The sequence below is a fragment of the Xyrauchen texanus genome, chromosome 29 (genome assembly GCF_025860055.1).
Source record: "Xyrauchen texanus isolate HMW12.3.18 chromosome 29, RBS_HiC_50CHRs, whole genome shotgun sequence".
Lineage (NCBI taxonomy): Eukaryota > Metazoa > Chordata > Actinopteri > Cypriniformes > Catostomidae > Xyrauchen > Xyrauchen texanus.
The window spans coordinates 12,797,383-12,818,014 of NC_068304.1; the positions used below are offsets into that span (position 1 = coordinate 12,797,383).

General features: G+C 42.7%; 2 protein-coding genes across 2 annotated transcripts in view; both read left to right on the forward strand.

Annotated features, from left to right (window-relative positions):
• The first annotated feature begins 268 nt into the window (after nt 1–268).
• Nucleotides 269–6,283, forward strand: LOC127623108 (transmembrane gamma-carboxyglutamic acid protein 4-like). The gene is made up of 7 exons (XM_052097362.1): nt 269–497; nt 778–879; nt 1,165–1,328; nt 1,650–1,677; nt 4,804–4,942; nt 5,031–5,216; nt 5,504–6,283. Exons 2-7 carry the CDS (start codon nt 780–782, stop codon nt 5,529–5,531), a joined length of 645 nt encoding a protein of 214 aa, XP_051953322.1. The 5' UTR covers nt 269–497; nt 778–779; the 3' UTR covers nt 5,532–6,283.
• Nucleotides 6,284–6,520: 237 nt separating this feature from the next.
• The window catches only part of LOC127623174 (glutamine and serine-rich protein 1-like), a 33,637-nt gene continuing 19,525 nt past the window's right edge, over nt 6,521–20,632 (forward strand). Inside the window, exons 1-3 of the mRNA XM_052097481.1 lie at nt 6,521–7,194; nt 19,668–19,771; nt 20,449–20,604. Of these exons, the coding sequence (XP_051953441.1) occupies nt 7,112–7,194; nt 19,668–19,771; nt 20,449–20,604 (343 nt within the window). The 5' untranslated portion in view covers nt 6,521–7,111. The remainder of the gene's footprint in view (nt 7,195–19,667; nt 19,772–20,448; nt 20,605–20,632) is intronic.

Here is a 20,632-nt window from a genome sequence, read left to right on the forward strand (position 1 = left end):
GCTGCCTTTACATCCTTTTTGGAGCATGAAAGACCCCATTTACACTGCATTATATGGACAAACACATCAAAACATCTTTGTTTGTGTATCATATAAGGAGGAAAGTCATACTTGTTTGAGACAGCAAAGGGTGTGTAAATGATGAGCGAACTTGGGTGAACTATTCCTTTAAAATCAGGTAAGCACGCTGGGAGAACGTCATACATTAATATTTATGAGCCAAACCTTCACCATAGTAGGTTTTGCGAGGCCGCTTTTCTTTCGCTTGCTACAACAATTCCGCCCATAAAGACGATCGATTTGTCAGGTCTTGACAGGTGTTACGTTGCTCAACAAGAGGTGAGGCCTCGACATTTGTTGCGTGTTGTAAACAGAAACTTATTTCCAGGAACAACAGCAAATGGCATTTCGGCCAAACCATGAATGCCTTTGGGTGCTCTCTGGAAATTAAGAAAAGTTGAATCTTAAACTTTGGGGATATAAACTAATATTCAAAGGTAAGTCACCTGATACTTGTCTTCACATACCTTTATGTTATGACGATTAAACCTGATGCGTGTTTTACTTGCTTATTAAAATTAAATTGTCTTGTGGTAACAATTAAGAACAGCTCAAAAGTCAAACCATTTTCACGTCTTATTTGGCTTTTCCCTTTAAAGCAGAAATGTAATTTCTTCTCTGAAAAGGAAGAGCTGTTATGGGCGTTTGTGGAACTCAGTCCGACTGTCATCGCGTTATGTTGTTGAATAGCCTAATATTTGTCTTCTTTCCCCATAGAAATGCTTATATTTGTTATCCTGCTGTGTCATTTCACTTTGTGTGGACAATGTGCGTGTATGAGAAAACTCCTCCGAACAGAAACTGATCAACACAGTAAAGGTGAGCAATGCTTTTATATACAGTTGAATATGTACACTTATTAAAATGTCATTATGACCTAATATGAGCCTTATGTCATGATGCCCTTTGTTTTTGTTTCTTATGAATTTTTAAAAAATATTTCAGTTTAGTTCAGTATGTATTTTTAAGGAATATGAAGACACAACCCTATAATGATGTAAAATATGTGTACTATTATGCAATGATGTATGATATTAGGTTTGATTATTGGGAAACACAATGTTTTCAGTAACAATTGATATCTCAAATGTTGGTGGATTTTAGTGTTTGTCGTGGACCAGGAGGCCAGCACATTTTTGGGACGCCACCTGTTGTTCAACCGCTTTGACTTTGAGATCTTCACCCCGGGTAATCTGGAGAGGGAGTGTTATGAGGAGATATGCAACTACGAGGAGGCTCGAGAAGTCTTTGAGAATGTCCCTGATACGGTTGAGTAATCTCATTATTAAGGAGTACTATTGATGTACAACATTTTTTGACAGTTATACAGGTTACAACAACCCCTCCTAATAACAGACATTGTTTATGTACTTGCCCATGGGTTGGTTTTGGGTAGATATGTAAAAATTAGAACATTTACTAAAAAAATGTGGCTCCTAACAAAACCTGATGTAATGTAAAAACCAAAGTGTGTGCAGCATATGCAGAAATACATGTGATATGTCTGTTCCTAATCTACAATAACAAACACTGTTGTTGATTCAATTCTGGATATTAATTTAATTTGCTTGCTCTTTTTGGTTTGACAGAATGCTTTTTGGAGTGCATATAGAGTGGGTAAGTTCCACCTGTTGGACTGAAAATAGATTTATGAAATGACTTTCTGTTAGCACAGAGAATCTGAAAGAGACTGCACACTGAGTTTTCAGCATAAGATTGTAACAAACCCTGTTTGTGTTAAAGGGATAGTTCACCCAGAAATAAAGTCTCTCACAATTTACTCACCCTCATGCCATCCCAGATGTGTATGATTTTTTTTCTTCTGCAGAACGCATTAAGATTGTTAGAAAAATATCTTTACTCCGTTGGTCAGTTTAATGCAAGTGAACAGTGACCAGAACTTTCTCCAAAAAGCACAAAGGCAGCATGAAAATAACCTACACAACTCCAGTAATTTAATCTGTGTCTTCTGAATCGATCTACTGTAATAGGTGTGGGTGAGAAACAGATAAATATTTGAGTGTTTTTTTGTTTTATATAAATTCTCCACTTTCACTTCACTTGTTTTTTTGCCGATTCACATTCGTTGTGTATATCGCCACCTACTGGTTGGGGCTGGTGAAAGGTGGAGATTTATTGTAAAAAAGGGCTCTTTGTCTTACCCACACCTATCATATTACTTCAGAAGACATTAATTAAACCACTGGAATCTTGTGGATTACTTTTAATGATGCCTTTATGTGCTTTTTGAAGCTTCAAAGTTCTGGCTGTCATTTATTTGCATTGTATGGACCTACAGTGCTGAAATATTCTACTAAAAATCTTAATTTGTGTTCTGCTGAAGAAAGTCACACATCTGTGATGGCATGAGGGTGAGTAAATTATGAGAGAATCATTCCTTTAACTATGAAGAGACCTATTCCTTTAAACATTCCTATTCCTTATTTGCACTTACAACTTGTAACAAGAATGTTTAAAAATTTACAAGTGTATAATTGAGGAATCTTTGTAATTGCCACAGTAATATGATCAATATACAATATTAGTATACAGTTCTGTGCTAAAGTCTTGGGCACATTATATGCTTCACAAAAATATTTGTCTTAAGATGGTTATTTATTATCTTCTGCTTTATTGTCAAGAGGAAATATCAGTTTTAGTTTTCGCAACATTCCTTTTACAAATAGAATACAAGTTGTATATTATGGGGCTTTTCCACTGCACGGTACAACTCGACTGGACTCTGCTCGCATTTTGGGGATTTTCCACTGTGGATAGTACCTTGTACCTGGTTCCAAGCAAGCTGAGCAGATACTAAATGTGATGTCAAAATCCTGCGGATCCCTGATTGTCAGAGAGAATTGTCACTACCAGCATCACTGTATTTCCGACACGCGACATCAACCCGCTAGTTTTAAAGTTAGCAACATTGAATTGTAAAAAGAAATGGCTGTGCGCAAAACCATGCCATGGTCAGTAAATGAGGTGCAGACTTTCCTCTCATTAGTGACGAATGAAAAAGTATTTCAGAAAATGTCTTGCCACTTAACCAGTGTCTTGGCTGCACACGGCTACCACCGGACCTACCAACAGTGTAGGGAAAACTTAAAAGTTTTAACAGAACCATCAAGAAAAAGTTGAAGTGGTTCAACCAAATGAAAGCTATCTAGACTGGCGATCAATGGGAGGGAGAGTGCCCTGGACTCTGGTTTTGTTACATTAACTCTATACTCTGCTTGAAAGCTTCACTTTATTTAGTTGACCAGCTACTGAAAAGCTTTCTTCTAAAACATTCTGGCCAATTTAACTTTTACACTTGTGTAAAATCACCATGCAACAACTGCTTTATGCAGCACAATGAGCTAGTAGCTTACAGCTAGCGGTTGTATTATTGTTTTGTTTTGCGTTTAAGAGGATGTCACGGCAGTAGAGGTGGCATGACTATGACGATCGTCCTATAATCCCACCCACATTGAGGCGGCACTAAACAGCAATGGAAAAGCAAGCTCTGAAATGTAAAGCGAGTCAAGTCAATCTGTAATGTGCAGTGTAAAAGGCCATTAGTGTTGTGAAAAGTACTTCAGTATCAAGTCGGTTCTATAATAAAACCTATGTAACGAAACCCCCTTCGGCATATTGTGGCAAGTCCCAGTTCTCCCTATGGCCAGTCCGCCTCTGCCGGTAGTACTGAGCACCGACTTAAGTCTTATTGACACACAACTGCTTTCAAATGCTCACATGCTTAATTGAGTGTGTGCTTTGTTACTCCTTTTACACTGAAAGAGATAATTCATCAAATTTAAATCATGATATCTCCAAATGTGAGTATTAAATTGCAAAAAGCTGTAATCTTAGTCTGCATGAGCTGCGTGCTTCAAATGAATGTGTGAAGCAGACCGCTCATAAACTGGAAACACCAGAGACATTGAGAGTCATTTACGTTGTATAAGATGATGAAGCAGAGCACTAATCCACTGTGAAGTGTGTATCACATATAGACTATATAATTATATAATTAAATCACAGCATTTGAGATTTAACGATAACACCGGGCCATGAAGTGAACCGTTTATGTCAGAAGAACAATTGAAGCTTCTGTCAAAACCACACGTCAAAATAAAAGCAAGATTCAAAATAAAAGCTAGATGTCTAATATTGAAGAAATTGCAATGGAAATATATTACAGCTGTATTGTAAAACTTACTATTCACTTTAGAAATATTAATAATAATTAATAATAATACAAAATTAAGCAATGTATCGAACAGGAGTGCATTTGTTCTGAATAGAAGTTTGTTAAAAATGCAATGGTATGTTGAAAAGTATGTTTTATTTGATTAGACACAATTTCAATGATGAAATTTAATTAAACTTTACGATAAGGAATTCTGGGAAAAATAATAATAATAAAAAAGGAAAAAAATGATTTGGGGGGGGACCGATTTCAATAGGGCCCTTAAAACACACAAGCAATGCATGATTAATTGAGAAACACTTGAAGGAAACATGCACATTTTTTATTTATACTTGAAATGTAACTTTTTAAATAGGCTAAAGGATTGTGTTCTATAGCACATTACAATATTAGCAAATTTTTGCTGTTGTCGAAGTTGGTATAGAGAACTGTGAAATTTCACCGCTACTGGTACAGACTACTGAAATTGTGGTGTCGTGACCACAATAAAATGTAGTGTGTGTATTTATTTTTTATAATATTTGTCTTATTTCTACATGCACTCATAGATAAAGATGAAAGTTCATCAAAAGTTGACGTAACAGCCTTGTTGGTGGGCATCATCTCTGCTGGAGTGTTTATTGTTGTAGTGGGCCTCCTAATCTGGTACTTCTGCCAGGGAAGGAATAAAGACTATGGCTTCAGAGGGTAAGGTTTTATTATTTTTAATTTGAAGGATAGCTCTCCACCACAAGTCTCTGCATTGATTTTGCTTCATGTTTTCACTCAATTTTAGCTCTATCAGACGTCGCTCCACCCGAAGCAATGCCTCCGTGATAATCCGGAGAATAGAGGAGGTCTCTCTTTATCCTATTCCTCGTACACTCTCGGATGATAAACCAGATGCTCACGGTTTACCTTCTTACGAACAGGCCATTGCCATCACTGGACCACATGATGCTCCACCTCCACCATATCCTGGGTACCAACACACCTCTCTTTTAAAGTATTCTCTTACGCAACTGCTGTCATTTTTATCACACCTTGATTATGTCATTTAGTTACCTGTTACCACCTATTTGGCAGCTCTTGTCATCAAAAACCAATTATAGCACACTAATTGCTGGAACTGGTGTCTGTGTATTCTACATAATCATCCATATATCCATAAATGTCTCAGTGTATTTATCCATAAGTGGCATGATTTTTTTTATAGTGTAATTCCTGTGAAATTATCAGATTTTTAATTCTAGTAATGTCTCTCCACAGTTCGAGGCCAGCCAGCGTCCGTCGATAACATGATTTTCTGGACTGCATCAGGATGGACTAAGCCATTTCTTTCTTGGATTAAAAACTGGAGAAGTATTAAGCCCAAGGCATTCCATTATTATTGAATTCCTTGGAATAAACTGCTAATATAAAAATGTATGGAATAATAACGTGTAATAAATAATTGCCTTTTTCATTTTGTAAATCTTTTACATTTTTTGTTTTTAGATACACAGCGTAACTCTTAAAAATGAAAAACTAGTTTATATATTAATTATTCTAGCAATAAGAAGACTGATTAAAAAAATAATATTCATATTCTGGGCTTTTTATTAATAAAATGTATCATTTAAAATGCAAGTTCTAGTCAGTTATAGAGATGCAAATGATTGAATGATCAGTGAACTGTTTCAGGTCTGTTTCACAAACCCCTGTTAATTTTTGATCCACACTACAAAACCAAGATTACCTCCACATTCTAATGTCATCATGACTATCAAGTCAGGTCAAGTTGTTTGCACTAGGCCTTGTGCATATTGATAAGTTAATTCTGTTCCTTTCATTTTATTTTAACTGTGGTGCCAGATGTACTGCATGCACATGCAGAAAGGTTGAGAGATACTTTTACTGGCATTTAATAGCAATGGGGCTGAGACTGTACAGTCACTAGCGGTTTCTGGAGGCTGAAGCATCCCTTTGATGTGTTTTACAAGATAGTGCCTGAACTGGTGTTATCATCATAGGAATATTAATAGACCTAATAATAAACTTCCTTCTTTGTTTTGATAATGTTTTGATGCCATCTGTATTGTCTCATTACATTTTTGCTCATGACATGAAAACACATGGCCTATTTATTATTGTTTGATTAACTGTGAGTATACTGTTCTGAATACTAACGCGTTTGACGCATGCGCACTACAACTTATTTGTGATTATCTTTTAATAGAAATAGCGGCCGGCGCATGCACCGACGATGAACGTGTTCGCGAGTGCTTAGTATACTTTGGTCTTTAGTGCCACTTTATTTGTTATTTTTATGTACTATACTTCAAAAAACGATTAAGTTGTACGCATTTCAATTTCATAACAATATACCATTGAATCGAATAATCTTTAACAAATATTGATTTTAAATTAATCGTCACTGGTGTAGACAGGGTGTTATCCATCCTTAAATATAATTGGAAGCTTTAAGTTAAATTAAGTTAGCTCTAAGAAAAGGTCTAACCCTATCGTGTGTGAGTGAGTGCGCGCGAGAGAGAGGCAGGCAGGCAGAGGGGGAGAGAAGAGAAAAACAAAAAACTTAGCAACGTAAAGTTTGTCGGAAGTGAATCTTTAGGAGAAACGCCAATATGGGACTTGATCCAGCAGAGCTTTTATCATGCACCACTTGAGCGCTAATAGATTTTAGTGGGGGGACACGAGTAGTGATTTCATCCAAATCCACATTACAAACCACCGCTGCCGTCCGATCCCCCCAGGACCAGCGCTCAGATCTCCGCCGGGCGGCACATAATAGCGTTTGGAGGAATATGTGACTTTCTCATCTCGGTTGAATGTGTAGCTGGATCGGGGACGTTCATCACTCCCAAACCCCGGTGGACGATGGAGAGGAATTACCCGAGCTCCAGCTTCACCGAGCCGGTCACTGCAGCGGCTCAGAGCGCGGGCTGGGCCTACAAACCCAGGTACGTGCATGAGGGATAGAGGGCGGGTCACTTCTCGAAGAAATCTCCGGTGATGGGAGGCCTAGTGCACCACCTAAACATAAAACAAGTGTAAATGCAGTTATAACCTAGTTAATGCGTTTAAAGCATCAGTCTGTTGTGCAATAATAAAAAAGTGTTGACGTGTGAACCTCTGAGGCATGTGCACAAATCACTGGCCGATCACTTTTAATAACTGTTCAACATAGTTGACACTATTATTCTTATATATATATAAGAATGTGTGTATATATATATATATATATATACACACACACACACACATATGTATGTGCACAGTAATAATCAGAAAGTGCAGGTCATGGACAGTGCCAGCTTGTTCTCATGTATAGACTTAAAGTTGACAAGAGTGTCTCTTTTCAGACATGGACGACACTTGTAAACGATCGATCAATGATTCAGAAGGGCAACGTGTCTCAAACTGTGAAGAATATGTCTTGTTGAGATTTGTCTTGCTGTCGTGAGTTTTAAGTTACAAATGTATGGAGCTAATGTATAATTTTAAAGGCATGTAATGTCAGGTCACATCTATGAACACATCAAGATTTTTAAAGAAATCTAACGGTGAAATGCATATGAAAAATTCACTTTTAGTGCTACACTGATTATGGTGGTATCAAAAAACGTTGTGAGCTGCCTACCAAGACAGCATTTTCTGCCATCATTGGATCATACACACACACACGCGTATATAGCTGACTCTGATCATGCCTGTTCGATTCCTATTACCTGATCTTATACCCTAAATCAGTAGCCTATATATATATAAAATTGCATTCAGGCAATAAAGACTACATTTAGGATCATTATGATTTTTTACGTATTGCATTACTGTAAAAAGTTTTTTTGTTTGTCACTGTAAATTACTGGGAAAAAACCCCCACAAAAACATGAGACGTAAACATTGGCTCGAGTGCGCTATGGAGGATGATCACACATTGCAGTTTTAGGACTGCTTTTTCCCCCTGGTTTTAGTTTTGTTAAGTCACAGGACAGATGTGGCCATGTCGCAAAAGAGGTTTACCATCATATGCTGAGGGATTGTGTATGCCCCCAAAAGAGGAACAAACACATACAGTTAAAAGTTCCCACGCTGAAGTTCTCTTACGAGAGGTTCTCTCGTATTGCGTAAGCTATCTTACGCTACGGGAAAGATTCATCTTTTCTGAGATATTGAAGCCAAAAAATTATCCTTAATTTTTGTATCCATTGTCAACGCAGTGCGGCAGCTGCAGACCTTGAGCGGGCTAGCTAGCGAGCTCATAGGTTGCTCTGTGGCAACTGCTGCAGCCTATAGACGAGCTTGGGAGAACTCGCATCCAATGAGAGGCGTCCGCGCGCTCACTGCATCAAAGCCCGCCAAAATGGGCGTGACTAGAGTGCATATAAGCGTAGTTCGTAGGCTGGAACCCTGATTTTCATCTCTTCAGCAAAGCTCTCCGCATCGCTGACCTGGAAGCCGCGTCGCCGTTCGAGGGGCATCTAGCAAGCGTGGACAGCGCTAGAAGAAGCCGGCCGTCTCAGCCACCTTCAGCCATCCTGCGAGCTACGCCATCCGACGACGTATCCTTTTATTCAGCAAGCTAGTTCTCACGAACTATTCACAAAAGAGTACGAGCGTCTTTTTCAAGATGCCTCGCTCCACTTGCGCCTCATGTCGCGCCCTTCTCAGCACAGGAGACCGCCACATCATCTGCGCTCTCTGCCTGGGACTGGGGCACGCAGAGCTCGCCCTCACTGAGGGCGGATGCGATTTCTGCGAGGAGCTACCGATGTCGACCCTGCGGGCTCGACTCGAAGCGGTCAGAGCAGAAACCGCCGCGCCGCCTTACCCTCAGCCGCGCAGGAAGAAGCGCCGCTCACAAAGGCTGCCGGAAACTGTGGTTGAAGCGACTGCCTCGCCGGAGCCTCTCCCTCGAGCATCGCTTTCACCCTCCCCGCCCCCCCGCGACGCGCAGTTGCCGCCGAGCGGCCGCACTGCTGCCATCTCGGATGACGAGGCGGAGGATAAGGGCCGCTGTTCCATCATGGCTTCGGACAGCGAGGAGTGGACAGGCTCCCAAGCCTCCTCGGCCCAGGAATCCAGCAGGACCCGCGCCGGAGTCGAAGGGGAGTTAACACGCCTCCTCACACAGGCCGTCGACCGCCTCGGGCTCGAGTGGTCACCGCCCCCTGAGCAGGCACCCAACAGACTCGACGGCTGCTTTCTTCAAAGCCATCGCCGCTCTACACCCGCGGCCCGGGCCGCTCCCTTCCTGCCGGAATTACATACGGAGCTTGCAAAGTCGTGGAACGCTCCTTTTTCAGCCAGGACCCGTTCCCACGTCTCCACCTCTCTCGCGTCGGTGGACGGCGCCACTGAGAGAGGCTACTCCTCCATCCCCCCGGTCGAGGACTCGGTAGCAGCACACCTTTGTCCGCCCTCCGCGAGATGGCGTTCCAAGCCTGTGCTCCCGTCTAAGGCCTGCAGAGCGACTTCCGCCTATGTTGGCCGCGCCTATTCCGCCGCCGGCCAAGCCGCATCTGCTCTGCACTCAGTGGCCGTTTTACAGATCCTACAAGCAGACCTTCTTCGGGAGTGGGATGAGAAAGGCAGGCACCCAGAGGCTGTTACTGATCTACGAAGCGCGACAGACCTCGCCCTTCACGCTACCAAAGCTGCAGCCCAAGCTCTAGGGAAGTGCATGGCCTCGCTGACTGTGACCGAGAGACACTTATGGCTAACACTAGCCGACATGGGAGAAGCAGAGCGCTCCACGTTCCTCAACGCACCGCTCTCTCCGACCGGTCTCTTCGGCTCCGCGGTGAGTGGCATTGTTGACCGCTTCTCAGAAGTCCAGAAAGCCACCCAAGCCATGAACCTCTTCCTGCCGCGTCGCGCTAGCTCCTCTGCAGGCCGCTCACGTGATCAGCCTCCTGCACGAGCCTCTTCACAGCGCCCAGTTCAACAAACTCAGACTTCTCAGCGTCGACAGGGCGGCTGCCCTCGATCGCGCTCAGACAGCCGCCGCAGACCGCCGCCCCCGCGGGCCTCGATTTAAGGTAACGCTGAAACCAGAGCAACCGAAGTCTTCCTAACTTTGTTGAACAAACGACGGCTCAGTCCCGCCGCGGCCGGACCACCGTCAAAGCTTTGCCCCCTGTCAGTCCCCTTCTCTCAGGCTACTACAGTGGTGAATTTAGCAGCCAACAAGCCGGTGACACTGCCCGCTTGCCTGCACTCAAACGCCGTTTTCACGGCGAACCAAATAAATCTTGTAAAGAGCAAACATATTTTATGTGTAGAAAAAGTGCCCACAACCCAGTGTTCGCCCCTACACACAAGCATAACACATCCCGTGCCCCTATCAGAGCACGCTCTCATAAAGCGGTTACGAACCGCTCGAGCGTCAGAGTCAATGAAGGCGCCCACAAATGCGTGCGCGCGCCCATTCTCTGCCCGCTCTGTCACACGACCAGCCCTATGTGTAGAAACTGTGCCCACAATCCAGTGTTCACTTCTGCACACAAGCACTGCATGTCTCGTGTCCCCACCAGAGCACGCTCACATAAAGCGGTTACGAACCGCTCGAGCGCTAGAGTCAATAAATGCGCCCACAAATGCGTGCGCGCGCCCATTCTCTGCCCGCTCTGTTACACGGCCAGCAACCATTCCTCTGTGTGTAAGTCCCGTGCCCATGACTATGCTTGCGCATCACGTAACAGATGTGACTCTTTCCCCATTCATTCCAATCGGAAGTCACTCACAAAACAGCCTGTTCATGCTGTCTGCGAGCAATCATGCATGAACACACTAAACGCGCTCACACATTTTGTTCAGCGCTCTGTGTGCGGCAATCAGAGCGAATTGGCCATTCACCCTCTAGCGTTACGCTTCAAAGCGTGGGAAGCTATTCCAGGGATATCCAAGTGGGTGTTAAGCACAATACAACAGGGCTATTTGCTACAGTTCGATCGCCGCCCCTCGCTTCAGAGCGGCTCGAAACCACTGTGAACACGGAAGCAGCGTGCATGCTTCGTTCAGAAATAGCAAGCCTTTTGTGCAAAAGGGCCATAGAAAAAGTGCCACCCTCTCTGAGCGAGTCGGGGCTTTACAGCCGTTATTTTCTTGTTCCCAAGAAAGACGGCGGCCTCAGACCCATATTAGATCTCAGGGTTTTGAACAAGGTGCTTGCAAAAGACCGTTCAAAATGCTTACAATCAGGAAACTCCTCGCGCATGTGCACCAGGGGGACTGGTTTATTTCTCTCGATCTGAAAGATGCATACTTTCAGATTCAGATAAATCCCGTCACAGGCCATTCTTGAGATTCGCCTCGACGGCCAGGTTTATCAATACACCGTCCTTCCGTTCGGCCTGTCCTTAGCACCCTGTACTTTCACGAAGTGCATGGATGCGTCGCTCGCACCCCTGCGGAGTCAGGGTTTGCGAATTCTGAACTATTTGGACGACTGGCTGATTATGGCTCAGTCACATATGGAGCTTCTGTCTCACAGAGCAGTTCTCCTCAGCCATCTGAACAGTTTGGGTCTTGCAGTCAATTGGACCAAGAGCTCACTACAGCCCAGTCAGACCATTTCCTTCCTTGGAATAGAACTAGACTCCGTGGCAATGACGGCTCGCTTATCTACACAGCGCCGCGCGCCGTGTTCAGCGACTAGCCGCATCTTTTCAGATGAACAGCCTCACGCCTCTGAAGAAATTCCAGAGAGTGCTAGGTTACATGGCCTCAGCCGCAGCAGTACTTCAGCTGGGTTTACTGCACATGCGCCGCTTCAGCATTGGCTAAACACCGGCGTCTCGCCGGGCTTGGGCCACAGGCCGCCAGCCCATCAAGGTGACTCAGACCTGCATATCAGCTCTGCAGCCCTGGACAGTGGCCGAATGGTATCAGCGGGGAGTGACAATGGGAGCTGTATCTCGCCGAAAAGTCATCTCGACAGACGCGTCCAACACGGGTTGGGGCGCGGTCTGCGAGGGCTCTCCGGTTTTCGGCCTATGGTCAGTTCAGGAAAAGCTCCTTCACATAAATTGTCTGGAAATGATAGCGGTCGAGTACGGCTCGTGCGCTTTCTCCCGGTCATTCAGGGTCACCACGTCCGTGGTCCGTTCGGACAACAGATCTGTGGTATCCTACCTAAACCGTCAGGGCGGTGTCAGATCCAGGAACCTCTTCCATCTGACAAAGCGCATACTGAGTTGGTCCCAGTGCCACCTGCGCTCGCTGAGGGCGACGCTGCGTGCCAGGCCACCTGAACGACGGCCCGGACAGACTGTCCAGAGACAATATTCCCCCAGGGGAATGGTCCCTGCACGCTCAAACAGTCCAGACGTTATGGCACCTATTCGGCAGAGCAGAGATAGTCCTCTTTGTGTCCAAAGAGAACTCTCACTGCCCAATATTTTTCTCAAAAAGCGAGGACGCGCTGGCCCAGGACTGGCCCAGACGCCCGCTTTACGCCTTCCCTGCCGTCTCGCTATTGCCACAGGTAATGCAGAGGATCAGGGAAACGCGTCACTCGGTGCTCCTCATAGCCCCGCGTTGGGAGAATCAGACATGGTTCCCGGAGCTTACGCAGCTGTCACTGACAGCGCCGTGGCCCATCCCAGTGAGAGCAGATCTCCTGTCTCAAGCTCGCGGCACAATCTGGCATCCCCACCCAGAGCAATGGGCGCTGCATGCGTGGGTGATCAACGACTACCCGTCGCTCTGCCAGAAGGAGTAATAAACACCATCATACATGCTAGAGCCCCTTCCACGAGAAGACTCTATGCGTCAAAATGGTCTGTGTTCTCAAAATGGTGCACCGACAGAGACCTGGACCCGCGGACATGTGGGGTGTCGTCGCTGCTCGTATTTGTACAAGAGCTGCTGGATAAGGACAGATCCCCATCCACGCTCAAAGTGTATGTGGAGGCCGTTGCGGCGTTCGTTGAACCCCTGCACGGCCAGTCATGGGGTAAAAACGAGATGGTCATCCGCTTCCTCAGGGGAGCTAGAAGGATGAACCCCCCGCGCCCCCCATCGGTTCCTATCTGGGATCTTTCTATAGTTCTCGAAACTATGAAATCTCCCCTTTCGAACCACTTCAATCCGTGGATTTGAAATACCTTTCACTCAAAACCATTTTTCTGACTGCCCTGTCATCAGTCAAACGTGTGGGAGACCTTCACGCGCTGTCTGTCAGCGCTGCGTGTCTTGAGTTTGGACCAAGTGACTCCAAGGTCATTTTAAAGCCTAGACACGGCTATGTTCCCAAGGTGATCGGTACTCCTTTCAGAGCACAGGTCATTTCCCTATCGGCGCTGCCAGCACCGGATAGCGAACGCGACGCCAATCTCCTTTGCCCGGTCAGAGCACTGAGATTGTATACTGCGCGCTCCGCTGCTTTCAGACGCTCCGAGCAGCTTTTCGTTTCGTTCGGAGGGCGCACCAAAGGTCTCGCCACCTCGAAACAGACACTATCTAGATGGATAGTGGACGCCATTGCTGCTGCATACGCGTCAAAAGACCTGCCATGCCCGTTGGGCATTAGGGCTCACTCCACTAGAGGCATGGCATCCTCGTGGGCATGGTCCAGCGGGATTTCCATTCACGACATATGTGTGGCAGCGGGATGGACTTCCCCCCTCCACCTTTGTCAGATTTTACAATATGGAAGTGCCCGCTCTGCAGGCAAAACTACTAGCGGTTTAATACGTTACAGCTCACCTGGTGAGCTGCACTGATGGGACACATTCCACACAGACCGGCACCGCCGCTCTGTCGTTCCCTTCCCACTATGTGCTTATGTATTACACAATCAATGACCCGCATTCTTGCCGGCCAAATATTATTTCCCCACTCATAAGGGGTCCCCGGGTCCCCCTTAATTCCCTGGGGCTCATACAGTGGATGCTTGGCGCGCACGGCGTTGACAATGGGTTCCCGTAGCGTAAGCTAGCTTACGCAATACGAGAGAACCTCTCGTAAGAGAACGTATCGGTTACCTAACGTAACCTCGGTTCTCTCTAGATGAGGGAGCGAGTATTGCGTAGCCGGCCGTGCTTCGCGCCACGGCGACTTTTCGCTTCAGTCAATGAAAACCAGGGTTCCAGCCTACGAACTACGCTTATATGCACTCTAGTCACGCCCATTTTGGCGGGCTTTGATGCAGTGAGCGCGCGGACGCCTCTCATTGGATGCGAGTTCGCCCAAGCTCGTCTATAGGCTGCAGCAGTTGCCACAGAGCAACCTATGAGCTCGCTAGCTAGCCCGCTCAAGGTCTGCAGCTGCCGCACTGCGTTGACAATGGATACAAAAATTAAGGATAATTTTTTGGCTTCAATATCTCAGAAAAGATGAATCTTTCCCGTAGCGTAAGCTAGCTTACGCAATACTCGTTCCCTCATCTAGAGAGAACCGAGGTTACGTTAGGTAACCGATACGTTTCCACGCTAGGGCTTTAGTTTTCATGGTGACTCACAGTTGTCAGTTTGTCAATGCCAAGGTAACTTGTATTGCTTTTAGTTGTTTCTAGCTTGCTAAGTGTGCTAATATTTTGATGAAGTTAATAAAAAATAGTATATGTCTAGTGAATCTTCATGATTTTATGATGATGGTTGCAAACAGGTTTCGTAACAACATGAGGGTGAGTAAATGCTGACATAATTTTCATTAATAGTTAATTAAACTTACCCCTTAAGTTGTTTAACATACACATAGGGGTCTGTTTAGCACTATTTTGCATTGACTGTCAGATAAGACCACCTTTCACTTTTAACATCGGAGTTATATTAGAAACAGGTGCCTATTTCATATGTAAGCTACCACTGATGGATCATCCAATCATGGTTTTGTCAGTTTCATTCTTGTAACAGTGAGAGGACTTAGCTTCCCCAAAGCTTGATTTTGGTTGACTTAATCTCCATAATTGCTGTCTGTATTGCTGACTAAAATAGATCAATGTATAGGAAACAAACAAACTAGAACAGCAACTGGTCATCCATTCTACACTGATGCCATCAAAAACTGCTAGAAATGTCCACAGCTGTGACACATCCTTATGGCATTCATTTTTCTCTTGGATAAACATATTGTGCAGACTGGCCTCTCTATTTACCATGAGATGAGGCTTTGCTAAAATAATAACAGACAGACTCACCAACTTTAAGTTATGGTTTCCTTGTCATTGTAACTGGTGCTTTGTTGCCTATTTAGGAAGTATACCTAGCACAATTTACATTGTGATGATATACAGTCTATAAAGGAAAATTGGTTTGCCAGTTTAAAAATGCAAACTACATCACAGAATATTCACATGTTTTAGAAAATAGGATATCAGCTATACCTGCTGTGGACTAGGCCTATACAGCCTATTATTTAGGACTTTGAAATACATTGGTATTGCATCAAAAGAAATAGCAGGCTTTGGATCTGCTTTCACCCCTTATTTTAATTTAGGCTCTAATCTGCTTGAATGAGCATGAATTTAGTTTTGTCTTAATGCATTCATTCTATATTAAGTATAGGCCTATACAGTAAAGGTCAATATAATTTCCAATTACGCTAATGTAAGGGCAAATAATATTAATACAATATGTGGCCCAGTGTTTGTTCATGTGTTAGTTTGGCAAACACTGCTGTTGTTTAGGCCTATGCATTTTTTTTATTCTGCCTATATCATTAACTAAGTTTCCATCCAAGTATTTTTTGCGAAAATTTTAACACATCAAAATAAAGCTGATTGAAACGCAATGCAACATAATATTTTTCAGTTTAACTAGTGCATAAACTATTGATTCTTCAAATGTAGCGAAAAACTGGTTTGGAAAAATTGGCACTAATGCAAAAATGTTGTGTCACATGACAGAATTTACCCCAATACTTAGCCTGTTAATCATGATGATGGTATACATCCTTAAAAGCCAATTTATTGTACGTGATTATGGATTGATCTTAATGGCATAGCACAGATCCGAAGCTGCAAACGTGACACTTTTAGGAGTGCCAACACAAATACAGATGAAACTCGAAAAATTAGAATATCGTGCAAAAGTTCATTAATTTCAGTAATTCAACTTAAAAGGTGAAACTAATATATTATATAGACTCATTACAAGCAAAGTAAGATATTTCAAGCCTTTATTTGATATAATTTTGATGATTATGGCTTACAGCTTATGAAAACCCCAAATTCAGAATCTCAGAAAATTAGAATATTACATGAAATCAATAAAAAAAAAAGGATTTTAAATACAGAAATGTCGGCCCTCTGAAAAGTATAATCATGCATATTTACTCAGTACTTGGTTTGGGCCCCTTTTGCATTAATTACTGCCTCAATGCGGCGTGGCATGGATGCTATCAGCCTGTGGCACTGCTGAGGTGTTATGGAAGACCAAGATGCTTCAATAGCGGCCTTCAGCTCTTCTGCATTGTTTGGTCTCATGTCTCTCATCTTTCTCTTGGCAATGCCCCATAGATTCTCTATGGGGTTCAGGTCAGGCGAGTTTGCTGGCCAGTCAAGCGCAGTAATACCATGGTCATTGAACCAGGTTTTGGTACTTTTGGCAGTGTGGGCAGGTGCCAAGTCCTGCTGGAAAATGAAGTCAGCATCTCCATAAAGCTTGTCCGCTGAAGGAAGCATGAAGTGCTCTAAAATGTCCCGGTAGACGGCTGCGTTGACTCTGGACTTAATAAAGCACAGTGGACCAACACCAGCCGATGACATGGCTCCCCAAACCAACACAGACTGTGGAAACTTCACACTGGACTTCAAGCATCTTGGATTGTGTGCCTCTCCATTCTTCCTCCAGACTCTGGGACCTTGGTTTCCAAATGAGATGCAAAATTTGCTCTCATCAGAAAAGAGGACTTTGGACCACTGAGCAACAGCCCAGTTCTTTTTTTCTTTAGCCCAGGTAAGACGTTTGACATTTGAAGTCCATGTCCAGGACCCGTCTGTGTGTGGTGGCTCTTGATGCAGTAACTCCAGCCTCAGTCCACTCCTTGTGAAGCTCCCCACACATTTGAATGGCCTTTTCCTGACAATCCTCTCCAGGCTACGGTCATCCCTGCTGCTTGTGCACCTTTTTCTTCCACACTTTTCCCTTCCACTTAACTTTCTATTAATGTGCTTTGATACAGCACTTTGAGAACATCCAACTTCTTTTGCAATTACCTTTTGAGGCTTTCCCTCCTTGTGGAGGGTGTCAATGATGGTTTTCTGCACAGCTGTCAGGTCAGCAGTCTTCCCCATGATTGTGAATTCAACTGAACCAGACTGAGAGACCATTTAAAGGCTCAGGAACCCTTTGCAGGTGTTTAGCTGATTAGAGTGTGACACTTTGAGCCTACAATACTGAACCTTTTCACAATATTCTAGTTTTCTGAGATTCTGAATTTGGGGTTTTCATAAGCTGTAAGCCATAATCATCAAAATTATATCAAATAAAGGCTTGAAATATCTTACTTTGCTTGTAATGAGTCTATATAATATATTAGTTTCACCTTTTAAGTTGAATTACTGAAATTAATGAACTTTTGCACGATATTCTAATTTTTCGAGTTTCACCTGTGTCTCGTGTCATGCACATCAACAAGTGCACAGAGAACAAATGAATGGCCACTGTTTGAGATTAATTTAATTGCGGTAGTCATCCGTTAATTTAATAAAATTTCTTTTCCACACCATTCAAAATAATAGACGGCAGTCATGGAATTAACCCACAATACAACAAAATGTCATTTCTATGCACAGAGTTTTTAAATTAAAAATAAATTTACAACACTAGAAGAAAAGCATCAGTGTGCTTATTTGGAACATTAACACGTATCTCAAATCTTTACAAATATTGTTTAGCTTACTTTTGAAAAAATGCTGGCAAAATTCCCTGTATTAAATTACTAAATGAATAAAGCACTAAATTATATATATATATATATATATATATATATATATATATATATATATATATATATATATAAGACCTATATATGCTTTTCTTTACACAAACTAAAATTAGCCTTACCCTTTTTTCTTTTTCAAGAACTACTTTTTTCAAGACTAAACTATCAGAACTATTTATCCAATGCTGAGTTCACATTCAGAAAATTGGCTTTTGAACATATTGAAATATTTTAAATCTAACTATCTTTATCTCAGATCGCATTTGCTGAGCTTCTTCAGAAAATGTCAATTGCATTATGATGCTAAAAATAATTTGAGATGACAATCAAGTTCAGTTTGTCATTAAAAGTTGCTGAAAATATACAGGATAATGCAGTTGTGATGGTGATGTTTTAGATTAGATGATTGTTCAAAATAGCCTATTGAATATCAGGAATGTAAACCCTGATATTACACTGCATAAGTTCTTCTTTAATAGCTTTGCACACAGCATATACACATCGATAAATGGTCCTTATACTAAAATCAAAAGTTTCCACCACTACTTTGTGCTGATTGAACAGGGTCATGGCGATTCGCTTTCGGGTCGGAACTGGTGGCAACCTGCGTTAAGCGCATCATCAGGACCAATATTACAGTCCTATCAGAAGGTCAACTGTTCCCTTTTGATTGCAATTCCTCTTCTGATTGCTTTTATTTGTTAATTAAAATGACAGTAACCTGACTAATTTCAAAGAATTGTCTCAATACTCTCCCCATTTTACAAAGGCTTCAGGGAAAAGAAAATCAGGGGCATCTGGGAGGCGAAAGGTACACAATTAGCAATAAACACACATATCTGTATGGAAACGGATTAAGGGCAGATTTCTTTTGCGATAAACCAAAACTTGCGTGACAAAATGTTTTTTTAGGCATGACGTCACCACGCACACCATTTTTATCGATAAAAGGCCATCAATGGAAACAGGTGGAAGTGGCAAAGTGTATGGAAACTAGGTTATTGCTAATATTGTTAATATTTTGCATATTGTTGGAGCTAACAATTGTGGGGTTCATGGTAAAATTAATAAATGTCATTGTTTGAAATTAAGGACTTGAAGTTCTGTTGACACTTTGTATGCCAAATAAACTGTTTTGGTACATGATGGGTGGTGACCCATCCAATGACTTCCAATGTAAAATCTGGGTTATGAAGCAAAGCCTGTTGAGAACCTCTGCGCTGATGCACTATAAAACTTATCATTATTATTATTCATAAGTTTATTTATTGGACATTGATATCTTTTGTCATATTGCTATTGCCACCGCTTCACGATGTGCCTAACAGCACCCCTTACACTTGGTATCCCTTCTTTTGTCTTATTGCTGTAATATAATACACCATTTGTTATTTCAGAATACGACAGGTAAAATTGCACTTTATTATTCTCATTCTAAGACACCTAAGGGATATGAACTAACTTGACTTGCTGCTTATTGATTCCTAACTTAATATAGTGTTGTCTCACTATATGTGAGTGCTACCTTTTTTGCTTTTTACAGTTTGAATTATGATTCTACACATCTGGACTCTGAGCTTCTCCAAAGGCAGACCTTTGCCTCTAGTCACCAGCCCCCAACGTTTACCACATCACACCACCTCATAGGTGAGCACTCAGTGGTTTTTCTGGTTACTATGAGACACAAACTCTGTCATAACCTCATTAGCTGCCAACCGTGACAGAATTTTAGCTGTGGTCCTGATGAGAAGACTGTTCCTAACAGTAGGCAAGAGCATTATTCTACCTTCTATCATAACTCATTTTGGCCAAATCCCAAAGACTAGGTTATAGTACTTTGTTTTTTAGGGTGCTATTTCGACCCATGCACAATCAAGCGCTTAGCCTTTCAAAAGTATACTGTTTTGACCACAAGTCTATTCAATTCTTTATGATACTCTTTTAAAACAGTGAATGCCAGGTTAATCCACTGACATTTAATAACAACATTATACTTAACAATACTTCAATCGACTTAAAATTGGACTACTTCACCCAGTATTAGTGTGTGCTACCTATGCTTATTAGAGCACTGTGTCATTAAATTAGCAACATGCTAACGTCAAACCCTTTTGGAATGAATCTCAAGTCCACACGCTTCACACGAGGAGCTTTATTTGTGTGATGCATGTGAGTGACCATGTGAGTTTCTGTCTATCTAGACGATTTTAAAATCAATCACTTATGAGGTTCCATTTAATTTAGGATGCTGTCTTAGAAAGGAAAAACATAGACACAGAATCATTGACACACCCTCTTATTTCCCTTTGGCCCCTCTCTGTCAGGAGCGTTTGACCCAAATCAGCACAGCACATCCAGCAGCAACACTACTGAATCATCAGTCATGAATTTTCTCTCCTCTATTGAATCACGAGGCCTTCAGGCTGGACCTGCTGGCTCTATTCTTCTCCCTCCATTTAGAAGCCCCTCATGGCAAACTGGTAAATTCAGTGATACGATTTTAAATTA